The 17,194-nt window shown below is 45.2% G+C and overlaps 1 protein-coding gene across 3 annotated transcripts in view; it reads left to right on the top strand.

Annotated features, from left to right (window-relative positions):
* The window catches only part of LOC147117050 (integrin beta-1-like), a 166,022-nt gene that overhangs the window by 146,242 nt on the left and 2,586 nt on the right, over nt 1–17,194 (top strand). For 2 of the 3 annotated variants that reach the window (XM_085987645.1, XM_085987646.1), the window contains exons 13-14: nt 53–275; nt 3,182–3,387. In XM_085987645.1, coding sequence (XP_085843771.1) covers nt 53–275; nt 3,182–3,387 — 429 coding nt within the window. Of the gene's footprint in view, nt 1–52; nt 280–3,181; nt 3,388–17,194 lie in introns of those variants that run through there. The other variant, XM_085987647.1, reaches the window with a different exon arrangement.

Genomic DNA, 17,194 nt, shown 5'->3' with positions numbered 1-17,194 from the left:
TAATAAAAAAAACCTGATGTGTGAGCTAATCGTTTTGACTTTCTTTTTCCAGGAAATGGCATTTGCAGTTGTCGACAATGTGAATGCTTGCCCAACTTTACAGGCAACGCCTGTGATTGTCCGTTGGATGTGTCATCATGTCTTTCAACTAATGGAAATATATGTAATGGCAGAGGAATATGTGAATGTGGTCGGTGCAAGTGTTCAGACACTATGTTCTTTGGACCTACTTGTGAGCAGTGTCCAACTTGTCCTGGTACCTGTACAATACATAAGTAGGTATTCTGTCAATTGTGAGGCATGTGATCTCTTATTTGTTTCCTCAACAAATCTGCTGTTGGTTAACTCCTTCAAAAAAGAACTAGGTAATTATCTTCTTCGGATGGGCTTGGAGGCTTTTTGGATTTAGAACCCAATGGTTCCTGAGGTCCATTTCTGTGATGTACTTTCATAATATGTATAGCATCTGAAAACTCACGAACAAATTTATGTGACTGCATTAATGTCAAATTCATTCACGTGCCTTTTTAAATTCTGAGATATATCTTATTATTCATAGTCCCTGATGTAAGAAAACTACGAGGCACTTGGTCTAAGCGTTAAACAAAGCTTTAATCAACTGTTTTGCAACATGGAGGTCTAGTTGTGTCCTTCACTAGTTCCTGTTAAGAATGTCCTGCGCAAGCTGAGCCCGTGCCCGAGCATTTATACTCTCCCTGGACAGCGCCACCCATAGGCCGCTCACTTTTGGGCCAGAAATTGGTGAACGGGGCTTGCCGCGCGTGCAAGCCCCGTATATGCACTTACCCCGCGCTACTGCCGATCAGCTCCAGGGACGCCTGGACTTGGTGTTTGAAAAAGAAGAATACCGGGCAGCGTATGACGTCACGCCGCCCAGGAGTGCAGCCAGCGCGAAGCCAGGAGCGTGCAGTGTAAGTGAGACACGCCCCTTGAGGTCTCAGTTTCACTGGACACGCCCCCAATGTTTCTGTCAAGCTGCTAAGCATTTTTACATGCAAAGCAGCAGTTTAAATAGGTTTTTGGAAGTTTTTTGAAGATTTTGGTAACTTTTATAAACTTTTTAAAATGTTTACATTATTTTGAGTAATCTGAAGTAGTTTTAAAGAGAATTAAAGCAATTTAAAGACTTTTAAAAGCCCTAAAAGAATTTTTTTAATTCCATTTATTTATTTAGCAATGTCGTCGTCATACGTGTCTTCACACTGTTCCCTTTGGGGAACTGTATGAAGTGGTGGAAGGATTTATGGCCATGATTAACGCTCATTCCATGACCGTAACCATCTTTGAACCAGCCATTAGGGCGGTTAGTCCTATGGCGGGAGGGTTTTACGGGCTCCCACAAGCTATACAAGGAGGGGGGGCCACCCACACCCACAGACGCAAATATCCCACTGGATGTCAACCCAGAATTTAGAGCCGGAGCTCCGACTCCACTTGCCGGGACTGTCTGGAGCGGGGTTCGAAACCCTACCCTGATCTGGCCCAGCGGCGGGGATCCTACCGCTATGACAAAGGCCCAATCCGATTAGCAACGTGAAATGGCAGCATAGGGCTCCAGTCACGGGGAGGGAAAAGGCGCAGGAAACGTATGGGTGTCACCTTTTGTGCGGAGTGGGCCTTTTGCGTAGCAGTAAGCATCCCCGCCGCTGGGCCAGAAGGAGTAGGGTTTTGAACCCCACTCCAGACAGTCCCGGCAAGTGGAGTCGGAGCTCCAACTTTAAATTCTGGGTGGACATCCAGCGGGATACTTGCGTCCGTGGGTGTTGGTGGCCCTCCCCCCCTCAGATGGGTTGTGGGAGCCCGTAAAACCCTCCCGCCATAGGACTAACCACCCTAATGGCTGGTTCAAAGATGGTTACAGTCACGGAATGAGCGTTAATCACGGCCATAAATCCTTCCACCACTTCATACAGTTCCCCAAAGGGAACAGTGTGAGGATACGTACGATGATGACCTCTTGCGCAATGCACCTCCTTGGACCCTCAGTCGCAGATGCGAGGGGGCAAGTCGTGCAGTTGTTAAATTTTTCATTTTATTGACATGTAAAATGTTGGCCCAGTAATTCCCTTCCAAATGTGCGAGTACGGTCGGGGTACTTACGCATCTGGCCGGATGAAATGCCGGTTTTCAGCATGCACAGTGCATGTGGGGAAAACCGGCATTTCCTGTCCTCTGAACGCGTGCGACTGCACAGGCAGCGCGTGCGCAGTATAATTCGCCGCTTTCATTAATGCTTTCAGTGAGGTCAAGTCATTACAACTTACACATGAAAAAAGCATGGGTACAGTTGCTCCAGAGGCTGCGGAGGAAGATATTTATTATCGTGGAGCTTCTGAAAGTATGTATGTCTGTATATATTCCTTTGCGTGTTATGTATATATTCCTTTACTTATGTGTATGAATGTATTATTTAATTATGACTTTCAGAGAAAGTAACTTATTGGAAAATCATAATTAAAAACATACATTCATACACATTAGTAAAGGAATATAAAACATACATACATATACGTAAAGGAATATATGTGGACATACATACATAACTCATTCTCACATTCCATTCACACAGCCACAATTGCTCCTTCTACCTACCGTTCTGAAAACCCTTTAAAAAAAAAAAAAATTTAAACTTTAAAACTTACTTAAAATTTCTTAAAATAACTTCCCTCCCTTTCCCAAACAAAAATATTGCATTTCAGAAGCTCCACGATAAAATATATCTTCCTCCGCAGCCAATGAACAACTTTACACTTGCTTTTTTCAAGTGTAACTTCTAAGGACTTACCCTCACTGAATCCATCATTGAAATCCACAAAGTTCACTGCGCAAGCGCTGCCTGTGCAGTCGCACGCGCTGTGAATAGACCTCGGGTCTGGAAATGCCGGCGTTCCCTGCATGCGCTGTTCCTGCTGAACGCCGGCATTTCCAACGGCCAGATGCGTGAGTACCCCGACCGTACTCACGCTTCTGGCCGCGAATATCTGGCCCATTATTTCATAGGTCTTTCTTTCACGAATGACTGATTCATGTCAGTCCCCTCATTTCTGACTTCATGACCCGAGCTGGCGATGCTCCCCACCAGGAGTGCAAAGTCAGAAAGTTGTGCATTTCTGGTTTAGTTAATTCTGTATCTTAACTCTTCTATACTCGTATTTTACAGGGACTGCGTTCAGTGTAAAGCCTTCAACACAGGACGCAAGAAAGATACCTGCGATCAATGTCCATTTGAAATAACACTGGTGGAACGCCTGGATCAGCTGCCGCAACCACATTGCATATTCAGGGATGCGGACAACAGCTGGTTCTGCTTCTCATATTTTGTTAACGACCAGAGAGTTCCAGAGGTTCATGTTGTTAACACCCTCGGTGAGAGTGAGAATGTGAATTTCATTGCATGATGATTTACTTCAAATATACTGAAGCCGTCACACCTGACTCCATAGGGATTCAGCGGCCAGGTGGGAATTGTGAAGTATGGGGGTGGGGTGTTAATCCAAAGTCTACGATATACAAAGCTCGTTTGGGTAAATTATGTTTGTGGAAGGTGAAAAAAAGGTGCTAGAGCCAAGCTTGTTTTAATGTTTTTAATAAATTTTATTTTTAGGGATATGTAGTGGGATAGGTACTGAATTGTTGAGGTGGTTGTATGACAGAGGGTGCATACTATGGACTCTCACAGGTCACATACAAAGTTTAAATCAATGGTCCCATTAATTTTGATGTATCTCAAGTTGCAGATACTAATATATCTTGCTGTTCTTATTTACAATTTATCCACCAATGAGAAGAGCAGCCTTTTCAACAACAACAACAACTTGTGTGTGTGTGTGTGTGTGTGTGTGTGTGTATATATATTTATATAGATATATAGCGCCTTTAATGTAGTAAAACATCCCAAGATGCTTCACAGGAGCATTATCAAACAAAATTTGACACCGAGCTGCATAAGGAAATATTAGCAGATGGTCATAGAGGTAGGTTTTAAGGAGCATCTTAAAGGAGGAAGGAGAAGTAGAGGCGGAGAAGTTTAGGGAGGGAATTCCAGCGCTTAGGGCCAGAGTGACGGAGCGATTAAAATTGGGGATGCTCAAGAGGCCAGAATTGGAAGAGTGCAGATATCTTGGAGGGTTGTGGGGCTGGAGGTGATTAAAGAGATAGGGAGTGGCGAGGCCATGAAGAGATTTGAAAACAAGGATGAGAATTTTGAAATCGAGGCATTGCTTAACCAGGAGCCAATGTAGGTCAGTGAGCACAGGGGTGATGGGTGAACAGGACTTGGTGCGAGTTAGGACACGACCAGCAGAGTTTTGGATGAATTCAAGTTTATAGAGGGTAGAACGTGGGAGGCCGGCCAGGAGTGTGTTGGAATAGTCAAGTCTAGAGGTAACAAAGGCATGGATGAGGGTTTCAGCAGCAGATGAGCTGAGGCAGGGGTGGAGTCGGGCGATGTTACGAAGGTGGAAATAGGCGATCTTAGTGATGGCGCGGATATGTGGTACGAAGCTAATCTCTGGATCCGACACCAAGGTTGCGAACCAAGGTTTCTGCACCTCCAGGCTCATGAAGTTAAAGTAAGACAAACCAGTGAGTAAGAAATAGATTTGCAAATAGTACCAAGTGTACTGAGCTTCGTGCGCCAGATTGCCAAGGCTTTCAGGCTGCATACAGCCCACGGGTTACTGTTTGATCATAGTTCTGATTTAGAGTTAACTCATGATATCATTGGAAAAGTCTATTGAGAGCAAAGGGAACAATATGAGTTTGACTTTAAAATGGTAACTGCATGGGTCCTGGGTCTATATGTTTCCTGATCAATGCAATGGCAGATCTAATGAATGCAATCCAGTGCAGAAAGCCCTGAGAGATAGTGACAGTAATGTGGAGGTTGGGGATGGCATTAAAAGGGAAATTAGTGAAGCGTGCAATAAGGGCACAGCAGTCATCATGGGTGACTTTAATCTACATATAGATTGGGCTAACCAAATTAGTAACAATACTGTGGAGGAGGAATTCCTGGAGTGTATACGGGATGGTTTCCTGGACCAATATGTCGAGGAACCAACCAGAAATCAGGCCATCTTAGACTGGGTATTATGTAACAAGAAAGGATTAATTAGCAATCTTGTTGTACGAGGCCCCTTGGGTCGGAGCGATCATAATATGCTAGAATTCTTCATTAAGATGGAGAGTGAAGTAGTTGACTCAGAGACTAGGGTCCTGAATTTAAATAAAGGAAACTACGATGGTCTGAGGTACGAGTTGGGTAGGATTGATTGGGGAATGTCACTCAAAGGGTTGACGGTGGATAGGCAATGGCAAACATTCAAAGACTGCATGGATGAACTACAGAATTTGTTCATCCCAGTTTGGCATAAAAATAAAACAAAAAAGGTGACTCAACTGTGGCTAACAAGGGAAATTAGGGATAACATAAGATCCAAGGAGAGCACATATAAATTGGCCAGAAAAAGCAGTAAACCTGAGGATTGGGAGCAGTTTAGGATTCAACAAAGGAAAACAAAGGGATTAATTAAGAAGGGGAAAATAGAATATGAGAGTAAGCTTGCAGGGAACATAAAAACTGACTGTAAAAGCTTTTATAGATATGTGAAGAGAAAAAGATTGGTGAAGTCAAGCATAGGTCCCTTGCAGTAGAATCAGGGGAATTTATAATGGGGAACAAAGAAATGGCAGACCAATTAAATACATATTTTGGTTCTGTCTTCACAAAGGAGGACACAAATAACCTCCCAGAGATGTCGGGAACATAGGGTCTGATGAAAGGGAGGAACTGAAAGAAATCAGTATTTGTAGGGAAATGGTGTTAGGGAAATTGATGGGATTGAAGGCTGATAAATCCCCAGGGCCTGATAATCTACATCCTAGGGTACTTAAGGAAGTGGCCCTAGAAATAGTAGATGCATTGCTGATCATCTTCCAACATTCGATGGAATCTGGAATAGTACCCATGGATTGGAAGGTAGCTAATGTTACCCCACTATTCAAAAAAGGTGGTAGAGAGAAAATGGGGAATTACAGACTGCTAAGCCTGACATCGGTAGTGGGGAAAATGTTAGAGTCCATTATAAAAGATGTAATAGCAGAGCACTTGGAAAACAGTGACAGGATCGGACAAAGTCAACATGGATTTACAAAAGGTAAATCGTGCTTGACTAATCTACTGGAATTTTTTGAGGATGTAACTGGTAAAATAGATAAGGGAGAACCAGTGGATGTGGTGTATTTGGACTTTCAGAAGGCTTTCGATAAGGTCCCGCATAAGAGATTAGCATGTAAAGTTAAGGCACATGGGATTGGGGGCAAGGTATTGACTTGGATAGAGAACTGGTTGGCAGACAGAAAGCAAAGAGGTGGAATAAACGGATCTTTTTCCGAGTGGCAGGCAGTGACTAGTGGGGTACCGCAGGGATCGGTCCTTGGACCCCAGCTATTCACAATATTTATTAATGATCTAGACAAGGGAACTAGATGTAATATCTCCAAATTTGCAGACGACACAAAGCTGGGTGGGCGTGTGTGCTGTGAGGAGGATGCCGAGAAACTCCAGGATGATTTGGACAGGTTGGGTGATTGGGTAGGTGCATGGCAGATGCAATATAATGTAGATAAATGTGAGGTTATCCACTTTGGTGGCAAAAACAGGAAGGCAGATTATTATCTGAATCGCAGTAGATTGGGAGAAGGGGAAGTGCAACGAGACCTGGGTGTCCTTGTGCACCAGTCACTGAAGGTAAGCATGCAGGTGCAGCAGGCGGTTAAGAAGACAAATGGTATGTTGGTCTTCGTAGCGAGAGGGTTTGAGCACAAGAACAAGGATGTCTTGCTGCAGTTGTACAGGGCCTTGGTGAGACCACATCTTGAGTATTGTGTGCAGTTCTGGTCGCCTTATCTGAGGAAGGATGTTCTTGCCATGGAAGGAGTTCAGCGAAGATTCACCAGGCTGATACCTGGGATGGCAGGAATGACGTATGAGGAAAGGTTGGGTCGATTGGGCTTATACTCGCTGGAGTTTAGAAGAATGAGAGGGGATCTCATTGAAACTTATAAAATTCTGACAGGACTGGACAGACTAGATGCAGGAAGGATGTTCCCGATGGTCAGGGAGTCCAGAACCAGGGGTCACAGTCTAAAGATAAGGGGTAAGCCATTTAGGACAGAAATGAGGAGGAATTTCTTCACCCAGAGAGTGGTGAACCTGTGGAATTCTCTACCACAGAAGAAAGTAGAGGCCAATTCATTAAATATATTCAAGAAGGAGTTGGATATATTTCTTAAGGCTAAAGGGATCAAGGGGTATGGGGAGAAAGCAGGGACCGGGTACTGAATTTGGATGATCAGCCATGATTGCATTGAATGGCGGAGCAGGCTCGAGGGGCCGAATGGCCTACTCCTACTCCTATCTTCTATGTTTCTATGTGATCTGTATCACAACCCCAGGATTTGGGTTCTCAAAACCTGTCTTCTAGCATCTTCAGTGCTGCAGTCTGTGGTTCCATGGAGGACACTGACTGACTGGGTCTGGGTTACATCTGAGGTTACAGACTCCAGTGAAGCTACTTAATGCTCCATTGATATCTAGAACAAAGAAAATGCTTCATTGATCTTAAGATAAATGAGGGAAGTAGACTCCAGAGTCACTTCTGTCAGTTGCTACACAGCTTGAGAGAATAATTGCAGAGCCTGCAAGTAGGTGCAATGTTCCTTGAACATTCTTTTTTTCAGGCCAGAACCAATGAGATATAATCTAAAGTTACAGGGCTGCAAGTGATGCATGCCTAGGTCTGTATTCCCTATACTGTAGCTTGCACATCTTTTGATCTCACCATTTCCTATGGCTAGATCTGAGTGCCTCCCCAACATAAGAACATAAGAATTAGGAGCAGGAGTTGGCCACACAACCCCTCGAGCCTGCTCTGCCATTCAATAAGATCATGGCTGAACTTCGACCTCAACTCCACTTTCCCACCTGATTCCTTGATTCCCCTAGAGTCCAAAAATCTATCCATCTCAGCCTTGAACATACTCAACAATTCATCATCCACGACCCTTTTGGGTAGAGAATTCCAAAGATTCAGTACCCTCTGAGTGAAGAAATTCCTCCTCATCTCAGTCTAAAATGGCCGACCCCTTATCCTGAGACTATGCCCCCTAGTTCTAGACTCTCCAGCCAGGGGAAACAACCTCTCAACATCTACCCTGTCAATTCCCTTCAGAATCTTATCTGTTTCAAAGAAATCACCTCTCATTCTTCTAAGCGCCAGTGGGTATAGGCCCAATCTACTCAATCTCTTCTCATAGGACAACCCTCTCAACCCAGGGATCAATCTAGTGAACCTTCGTTGCACTGCCTTTAAGGCAAGTATATCCTTCCTCAGACAAGGAGACCAGAACTGTACACAGCACTTCAGGTGTGGTCTCACCAAAGCCCTGTACAATTGTAGCAAGACTTCCTTACTCTTGTACTCCAAACATCCAACAATAAAGGCCAATATGCCATTTGTCTTCCTAATTGCTTGCTGCACCTGTATGCTAACTCTCTGTGTTTCCAGTACGAGGACACCTAAATCTCTCTGAACACCAATATTTAATAGTTTCTCACCATTTAAAAAATATTCTGTTTTTCTATTCTTCCTACCAGAGCGAATAATCTCACATTTCCCCACATTATAGTCCATGTGCCACCTTATTGCCCACTCACTTAACCTGTCTATATATCCCTTTGCAGGCTCTTTGTGACCTTCTCACAGCTTACTTTCCCACCTAGCTAGTTCGAAGACCTGCTACTCATAGGCGGTTAGCCCCTTTAACTGAAGGAATACTTGTGCTGCCAGTAATAATAGAGGGTGATCAGTATTTTGTTCCAATGCTGCCCAAGAAAGAAAAGGGAACTTGGCCAGCCTGTTACCTTGGCTGCCCTTATCAGGTCATTGACCTTTTTCCTGCTCTATCTGCTGTTATGGGGGTGAGAGATGTGGTGCTCAGTGCCGCTACCAGCTCTCAATATGACTTGCGAGACACTTTTTTTTGTGGGGGGCGGGGGGTGGCTTTCCTCCCATGTGTTGACTGATTATTGATAAATTTATTAATTCAGTTTCGATTCTTTTGTGGAGTCTCTCATTTCAGCTTTGCACTGTGATATGACGTACGGCAGGGATGGAATGATGTGGATCTGGTGAGCAACGGGGATCTGGGGTTTAATTTATTCAAACCGCAGCCTGATGAGGTGGTCATGGACTGACCTTCCAGAAGGCCGATTGAGTGGATGCCTCCTCTCTCGCTCCTGTTTGTCGTCCTCCTCCTCCTCCTCTTCCTCTTCCTCCTCGTCCTCCTTCTCTCCCTCTTCCTTCTCCTGAGGTGGTCCCGCAATCCCTGGTGGCAAGGGCTGGGCCCTCATGATGGCCAAGTTGTGGAGCATGCAGCAGACCACCACGAAATGGGACACCCGCTCAGCCAAGTACCGGAGGGCCCCTCCCGAATGGTTAAGGCAGCAGAACCATTGCTTGAGCACCGATGGTCTGCTCGATGATGTTCCTGGTAGTGGCATAGCTCTCATTATATATGAGTGCTGGGCCCGAGCGTTGGGGTTGCAGAGGGGAATCATGAGCCAGGTGGAGAGCGGATAGCCCTTGTCTCCGGCCAGCCAGCCGCGAGCTTGACGTGGTGGCTGGAAGAGTACTGGCACACCGGTCTGACGCAGGATGAAGGCATCGTGGCTTCTGCCAGGATAGCAGGCATTCACATTGAGGATATGCTGTGTGTGGTTACACACCAACTGCACATTAAGTGAGTGGTAGCCTTTGTGGTTACGGAAGATGTCAGCGTTATTATGCAGTGCCCACAAATCCAGGGTCTACGGTGGAGGGAGCGAAGGCAACGAGAAAGATGGGAATATGTGTGCAGAGGGAGGAGGAGGGCCATCAGGGCTCAACAGGAGGCCTTACCTTCCGAGGATATTCCGAGAGCACTTCTCCTGCCTTCAATTAAGTGAGGAGCAGTGTCTTAGCAGGCTTGGCTCCACCAAGGAGGTGGTCACAGAACTCTGCCATCTCCTGCAACCAGACCTCCAGCCTCCGACCAGGGTGACCACAGCTCTCCCAGTGGCAGTCAAGGTCACCGTGGCCCTCAATTTCTTCACCAGCGGATCCTTCCAGTCTGCAGCAGGAGACATATCTAACATCTCACAGTTTGCCGTCCATCTCTGCAACCGGGAGGACACTGAGGCTCTCTACAGCAGGGGAAGGGACTACATTGGCTTCCCGATCACCAGAGAGAAGCAGGACGAGCGTGCATGTGGCTTTGCCAGGATAGCGGGCTTCCCGACAGTGCAGGGTGCCATCGACTGCACCAACGTAGCTTTGAAGGCACCACATCACAATCCTGAGATCTTCCGTAACCGCAAAGCCTACCACTCACTTATTGTGCAGTTGGTGTGCGACCACACACAGCAAATGCTCAGTGTCAATGCCTGCTATCCTGGCAGCAGCCACAATGCCTTCATCCTGCGCCAGACCGATGTGCCATTGCTCTTCCAGCCACGACATGGCTGTTTGGAGACAAGGGCTATCCGCTCTCCACCTGGCTCATGACTCCCCTCCGCAACCCCAACACTCGTGCCCAGCACTCCTATAATGACAGCCATGCTGCCACTAGGAATTTCATTGAGCAGACTACTGGCCTACTGAAGCAACGGTTCCGCTGCATTGACCGCTCGGGAGGAGCCCTCCAATACTCACCAGAGCATGTGTACATTTCGTGGTGGCCTGCTGCATGCTCCACAATTTGGCCATCATAAGGGCCCAGCCCTTTCTAGCAGGGATTGCGAGACCATCTCAGGAGAAGGAAGAGGACAAGGAGGAACAGGAGGGAGGGCAAAGGTTGCGAGACAATCGGCCGTGTGGACGGGCTGTCCGTGACCGGCTCATCAGACTCCGATTCGCTTGAATAAAACTTCAGATCCCTATAGCTCTCTACATCCCCATCATACAATCCCTGTCTCACACCATATCACAACGGCCTCCTGGGCGCAAAGGTGAAATGAGAGAGACCACAAAATATTCCAAACAGAATTAATAAATGTATCTATAAGCATATCACACATAGCATTTGAATTCCAGTAACTAATGACCCTTATGCTTGCCATAGTTGAATAGCTATCATTGTGTGCCACTTATGAGATGTGGGTGTGAGTGTTGCTAGGTAAAGATTGTTGGTGGGTGAGTGCTGGGGGTGTGGTGCATTGAGAAGTGTGTGAAGCTTGTGGTACAGATGGTATGATGTAGCATTTGTTGAAGCCTTCACTCATCCTGACCACCCGTGTGAGGTCGTTGAACTTCCTCCTGCACTGGGTGTGGGACCTGGGGACCACAGTGCTGCCTGTGACATGGTGAGCCACCTCCCTCCACATAGTCCAGCAGACTTGTGGCGAAGGCTTCCTGCCAGTTGGTGGGTACAGGGCCGGCTGCCTTCTCTCCACCACTAAAACCAATGCCTCCAAAGCTTCATTGGAAAACCTCCAGGCTCGTTCCCTGGGGCGGCGATCTGCCATCGGGATTTGTAAATAAGTGCTCCTTCTCCTTGTCCTCCTTCTTTTGGTTTTTGAGGCAGCTGCACACCCAACAATGCTGAGAATGAGGTGCTGAAGCTCCCCTTTAAGTAGTGAAAAAAGCCTGTGGCAATCATTACTTGCGTTTAGACTGCCCCCGATATTGGTCCATCTTTTCAGTATAACGCCAATGAGCTTGGGTTTTTAGACGAGAATCATAACTGCAATCATTTTAAGGAGCATGGACGAATTTTGCGTACAACCTAGACAATTTTCAGGTGGCACTACTTAACCATTTTTAGTCTAAACACTGCCCATTTCTTGGCTATAATGAATTTCTAGCCCCCAGTCTGTTGGAAAAAAATATAGTCACAAATATAACTTTGCCAATTTTTCCAGGCTTCTTAAAACCTACCTCTTTGACCAAGCTTTTGGCCACCTGTTCTAATGGGCCAGAAATTAGGATCGGGGGCTTGCCGCGCGTGCAAACCCCAGATCTGCACTCACCCTGCGCGCTGACATCTGAAGCCCGGGCCTGCTTGCATTTCCTGTCACAGGCCCGGTTCCGATGTCGGCACGATGTGCTTACCTGATCCAGCGGCGTACTTAGTGCGATGTGCCGGCTGGGATCAGGTGAGCACTCTGCAGCCAATCAGGGGAGGGGAAATTCATTCATGAGTTTGATAGTAAAGACTGTCAAACTCATGAAAAGTACGGGCGCCCAAAAGACTACTTTAACTTTAATTAAAATTTTAAAAAACATCCCAATAATTAAATAAACTATAAATAACTTTAAAAAACTATTTAAAACAATTAATAAAATTTTTGAAAATTTTTTTTTTTCACGAATTCGGGTCTAAAAATAAACTTACCTTACTGTAAAGTCCTTAAAAACAATGAAGCTGTACAAAAAATGTAATAATTTTAAATATTAGACCACTTACCTTCAAGAATCCACTGCTTACGCCTCCTTTTTTCATTTCCAAAAAGTTCAGTCCCTTGCACACGTGCAAACCTGTCTAAACGAAGGAAGTTCAACACGTGCGCGCAGGACCTCTTAACCCCTTAGTTCGATGGAGAGGAAATGCTGGTTTCCCGTGCATGCGCTGTGCATGCTGGAATCCGGCACTTCCAACGGGCCCACGCGTGAGTACACCGTCCGTACTCACGCGTTGGGACCGGAATTACTGGCCCATTATCTCCTTATATGACTTGGTGTCACATTTTGTTTGATAACTCTCCTGTGAAGCACCTTGGGACGTTTTACTACATCAATGGCACTATATAAATGCAAGTTGTTGTTATTGTAAAAATCATTCATTTTCAGGCAATTTTGTGGTGCAGTTAAGGAAAGTGGGGCAGTGAGGCATTCTTCTGCAACCCTGTCCCTAAAAGTGGCCACCCTGAATCCACCCCTCTGCATACAAATGACGACAGGTGGGTATCGCCATGGACTCGCTGACATTATGCACAGTTTCCACTTCTACACTGCAACTTAGAAACAAAACTACCACATAAGTGGCATAAAGAACAGAAAGTTGTTGCAGAGGTGATCCAGCTGAGTTTTTTTTTAATTCATTTATGGGATGTGGGCATCGCTGGCAAGGTCAGCATTTATTTCCCATCCCTAGAAGGTGGTGAGCCGCCTTCTTGAACCGCTGCAGTCCGTGTGGTAAAGGTACTCCCACAGTGCTGTTAGGTAGGGAGTTCCAGTGAGTGGAAATACCTCTTTGTTTTGAAGAGCAGGAAAGGACCACGACAAGGTTATGGAAGAGGACTGGCTGGAGGAAATGAGAGTGAGGCATCGCAGTCTGATTCTCACTTGTGGGTACCCACTCTACAGGGTTTACTGACCTTGGGAGACTTATCTTGATATCTCAATCCATCAATGCTTTAGAAGGCTATGCTCCCCTGCCCACTCCTCCCACCCCCCCCATCCCCTCCCCCCAGAGATTACTGAGGAATTAGGTCAGCTGCTGGGAAAAATGCAGATTTGGGAGGTGACAACGCATACAAGGACTTTGGAAAGGAAAGGGAGGTTGGAGATGGGGAGGTAATTTGCAAGGGTAGAGGGGGTCAAGGGTGGATTCTTTTGTGGAGCGTGGTGATGACGGTAGATTTGATGGGGAGGGGGGACAGTACCTGAGGAGAGGGAACCATTAACACTCGCTGCTAACGTGGGGGCCAGGAAGAGAAGTTAGGTGATGAGCGGTTTGGTGGGAATATGGTCGAGGGAGCAGGAGGTGGGTCTCGGGGATCTTCAAGGAAAATCGAGGCCTCTGTGTTTGCGAATTATTCTATTTATATTCTCTATGAACCATTCTCTGGAGCTGTGTTGCTGAAGGGCACCTTTTCAAGTGGCATGCGGAAATTCAGCCCCAAGGCAGTTTCTGTATGAGAGGAATGAAGGCTTCAAAGGAATAGCTTTTGGGATTTCAAAAAATACTGCCTCAGGGAGTATGTTAGAAGTACGGTGATTTAGAAGCTGGATAGTCAAGAAATAGACATCTGCAATTACAGTTACATTTTTGAAAGAAAAATGAGCACGGTTTAAAGAGGGTACAATTTACCATATTGTTGTCCAGGGTTTCAGTTTAAGCCTGCTTCTAATGTATTGCTGATGCCCAGAATGGACACATTTTATAAGTGAATATTGAAGCATTTATGCCTGAGATTAATACTGGTGGTATTTTTATGACCGTATTAGCATATATAAGAATTTTTAGCATGGGGGATAGCTGTGGTAGATTTACTAAAGAACGTTATCACATATTAAAAATGTCATGCTTTTCCTGTAAACTGCAAAATCTCATTTGTGCTTGTAGTCTAACTGGGGACAGTTATAACTGAAGATTCAGATGATGGGTTATCCAGTGAGCTTGTCACACTAATTTCACAGTCAAACCTTATCTTTGTCTTCCTTTGAATTATTGATTTAATTAACTCGGCTGATTGTACAAGTATTAGGTGCATATGCTGTTGATTTGGCATCTGAGTTTGCCACATACATTTCTTTGTTCTTTGCACAAGTGATAAATGAGTGGAAGGGGCCTTATTTTATCAAATGATGGACACATGGAGAAATGACTCTGCTACTTCATGTAGCAAAATGACCTGGGGCATGTGGTCATTATCCATTGTTAACAGTGAGTGACGATGTGATATTAATGGTTCGAGACTCATGCCTTCTTGTTCAACCATTTTGCTGCCTAGACTTTAGGTAAAGTCAAGCTCACATTTATTGATTTATTACAATTTTGATTACATAATGCTTGCAGTCAGCACTGACCAAGAAAATAAGCCTTACTGTCTCAAAATAGAGCCTCCACAATATCAATTCGAATTTCCCAAATTTTTCTCATATTTTTGGTGATTTTGTATTTTTCCTGGATAAGCTGAGGAATGTCGGTGCTGCAGCATGGAACATTTTCCAATATTGGCCACCCAATGGCACTGTTGGGTACTCCCAGAGTAAGAAGTGTAGGAGAGTAGGAATCAGACCAGAGCTTCGTCTACTCTGTTCCAACAATGGAAAGATTTCCTCTGTGTATTTTGTTTAATGAAGAAACAGGTTTTGCGCTTTTATTACGCACAGTGTATGGTAGCCTTGGTACTGGACTAGCATCCCGGAAGTTGTGAGTTTAAAAGGGCCGTCAGCTTTGAGGCCTTCTGGCTGCTGTCCAAAGAACAGCAGCTGGAAAGTCTCCAGGCCCAAAGATCCATAGGGGTAATATTGGTCGCCCTTCTCGGTTCCTATGATCTGAGGGAGGCTAGGTGCACTGCCTAGTGCCTATTTCTTCTGGGTGCCCTTTCTAATGGACACCCACCCAGCGTACCTGCAGAAAAATGAGATGGGAGTCCCGTTAGGGCCCTCCTGCATCATTTTACATGGCTGCGCCTGCTTAGAGTATAACTCCTCTGCTCCCCTTGGGGGATCCCGAAGAAATATCTGGGTGACATAAAAGGGTAGCGACTCAGCGGAATGGATCTCCACAACTTTTCTTTTCTGCATTATGCACAGGAATTGCATGTTCCCTGGACACAAATGAGCAAAAAATTGGCCATTAGAACATTCCTATAAAGCTAATGGATAACTTCAACAACAGCACCATCTTATATTTATATAATAATGCCTTTAAGGCCATATGATGTCCCAAAATCTTTCACAGAGGCAAAAATAACCAGACGCCAAGCACTGGTAGGAGAAGGATCAGGGTTGGTGACTGAAGGCAATATCGAGGAGGTGGGTTTTGGAAAGGCTTTTGAAGCAAGAAAGAGAGGTAGCAAAGTGAAGGGGTTTAGCGAGAGCATTCAGAGTGTGGGACTTTTTGGGTTGAAGGTTCTGTGAGTGGAGGCGATGTAAGGGGGTGCAAGAGAGGCCAGTGTTGGAAGAACAGAGGCGCAGCAGGGGAATAGACTGAAGGAGGTTGCAGAGCTAGGGAGGGCCGAGGCCACGGAGAGATTTGTAGACGAGGCCAAGGATTTTGAATACTGATATGTTGGGGAACAGGGAGCCACTGAAGGTTGGCAAGGGCAGGGGTGATAGATGAGAGTGACTGAGCGCAAGATAGAATGTGGGCCGTGTTATTTTGGACAAGTTGCAATTTTTATTCTTTTTACAATGCAAAAATTTAAATATAGTTTACATTTCTCTTTACAGTCCTATTAAAATAATTTTAATAACCACTGCAAGTGCACCTTATGGGTGCTTTTGTAACTATGTCGGGCTTTTATTCTCATGTTATTAATATATGCCTGTGCACGGTACTTGTTCTGCACTCTCCCACCAGAGGCAATAGGTTCTCTTTATTTACCCTATCAAATCCTGAAGAACACCACACGCCAATCCCTTTATCCCTACTTTCTGCCTCCTACCTCCCAATCAATTACCAACCCACATCACGAAATTACCCCAATTCCATGCACTTTCATTTTTTGCTAATAGGTGGCCCAGATTAATTTACCCTCTTTTTCTATTTACAGTGCCAGTTCTCCGGCCTGCACAAATATATGGTTGAATAGCTGAGATCAAGAGATCAGGATCACTGGCACAAGCCCATATCAATGGCACACACTGTGCTACAGTACTGCCTAAACACTTAATACTTGTTACATGAGGAATAACTTGACATCATAGCCATATATTAGAACCATAGTAAATATAGTAGAGAAGGAGATTATTCAGCCCATTAGGCCTGTGCCAGTACTAACTCTTCAACAGGAGCTTTCTACTCTGAATCCATTTGTTTTTCTTTTTCTGTATCCTTTTATAGAATTATTGAAATTACCACACAGAGCTGAGTATAATTACCCATATTATACAATACACCTAACGTTAATCTAACGTCAGGCTCACCACCACTTTCTCAAGGGCAATTAGGGACAGGCAGTAACCAGCGACACCCACATCCCATAAACAAATTTTAAAAAAAGTTGTGGGAAACTGTTGGAATTCATAATTCAAGATCAAATTATTGAACATTTTAAAGATGCGTGGGATGGATTAGTTAAAGGAAAGTCTAGGTTCGGAATGGTCATGGCCCTGTGGGTAGTGGAGCGGGCCCAGGGGCCGTGTAGCCTTGTTCTGCTCCTACTGTGTTCTAATTCTGT

The sequence above is a fragment of the Somniosus microcephalus genome, chromosome 5, assembly GCF_052327205.1.
Source record: "Somniosus microcephalus isolate GS21.2 chromosome 5, FLI_Smic_1.0, whole genome shotgun sequence".
NCBI lineage: Eukaryota > Metazoa > Chordata > Chondrichthyes > Squaliformes > Somniosidae > Somniosus > Somniosus microcephalus.
The sequence above is the reverse complement of the archived record's forward strand: the minus strand, read 5'-3'. Positions and strand labels throughout refer to the sequence as shown.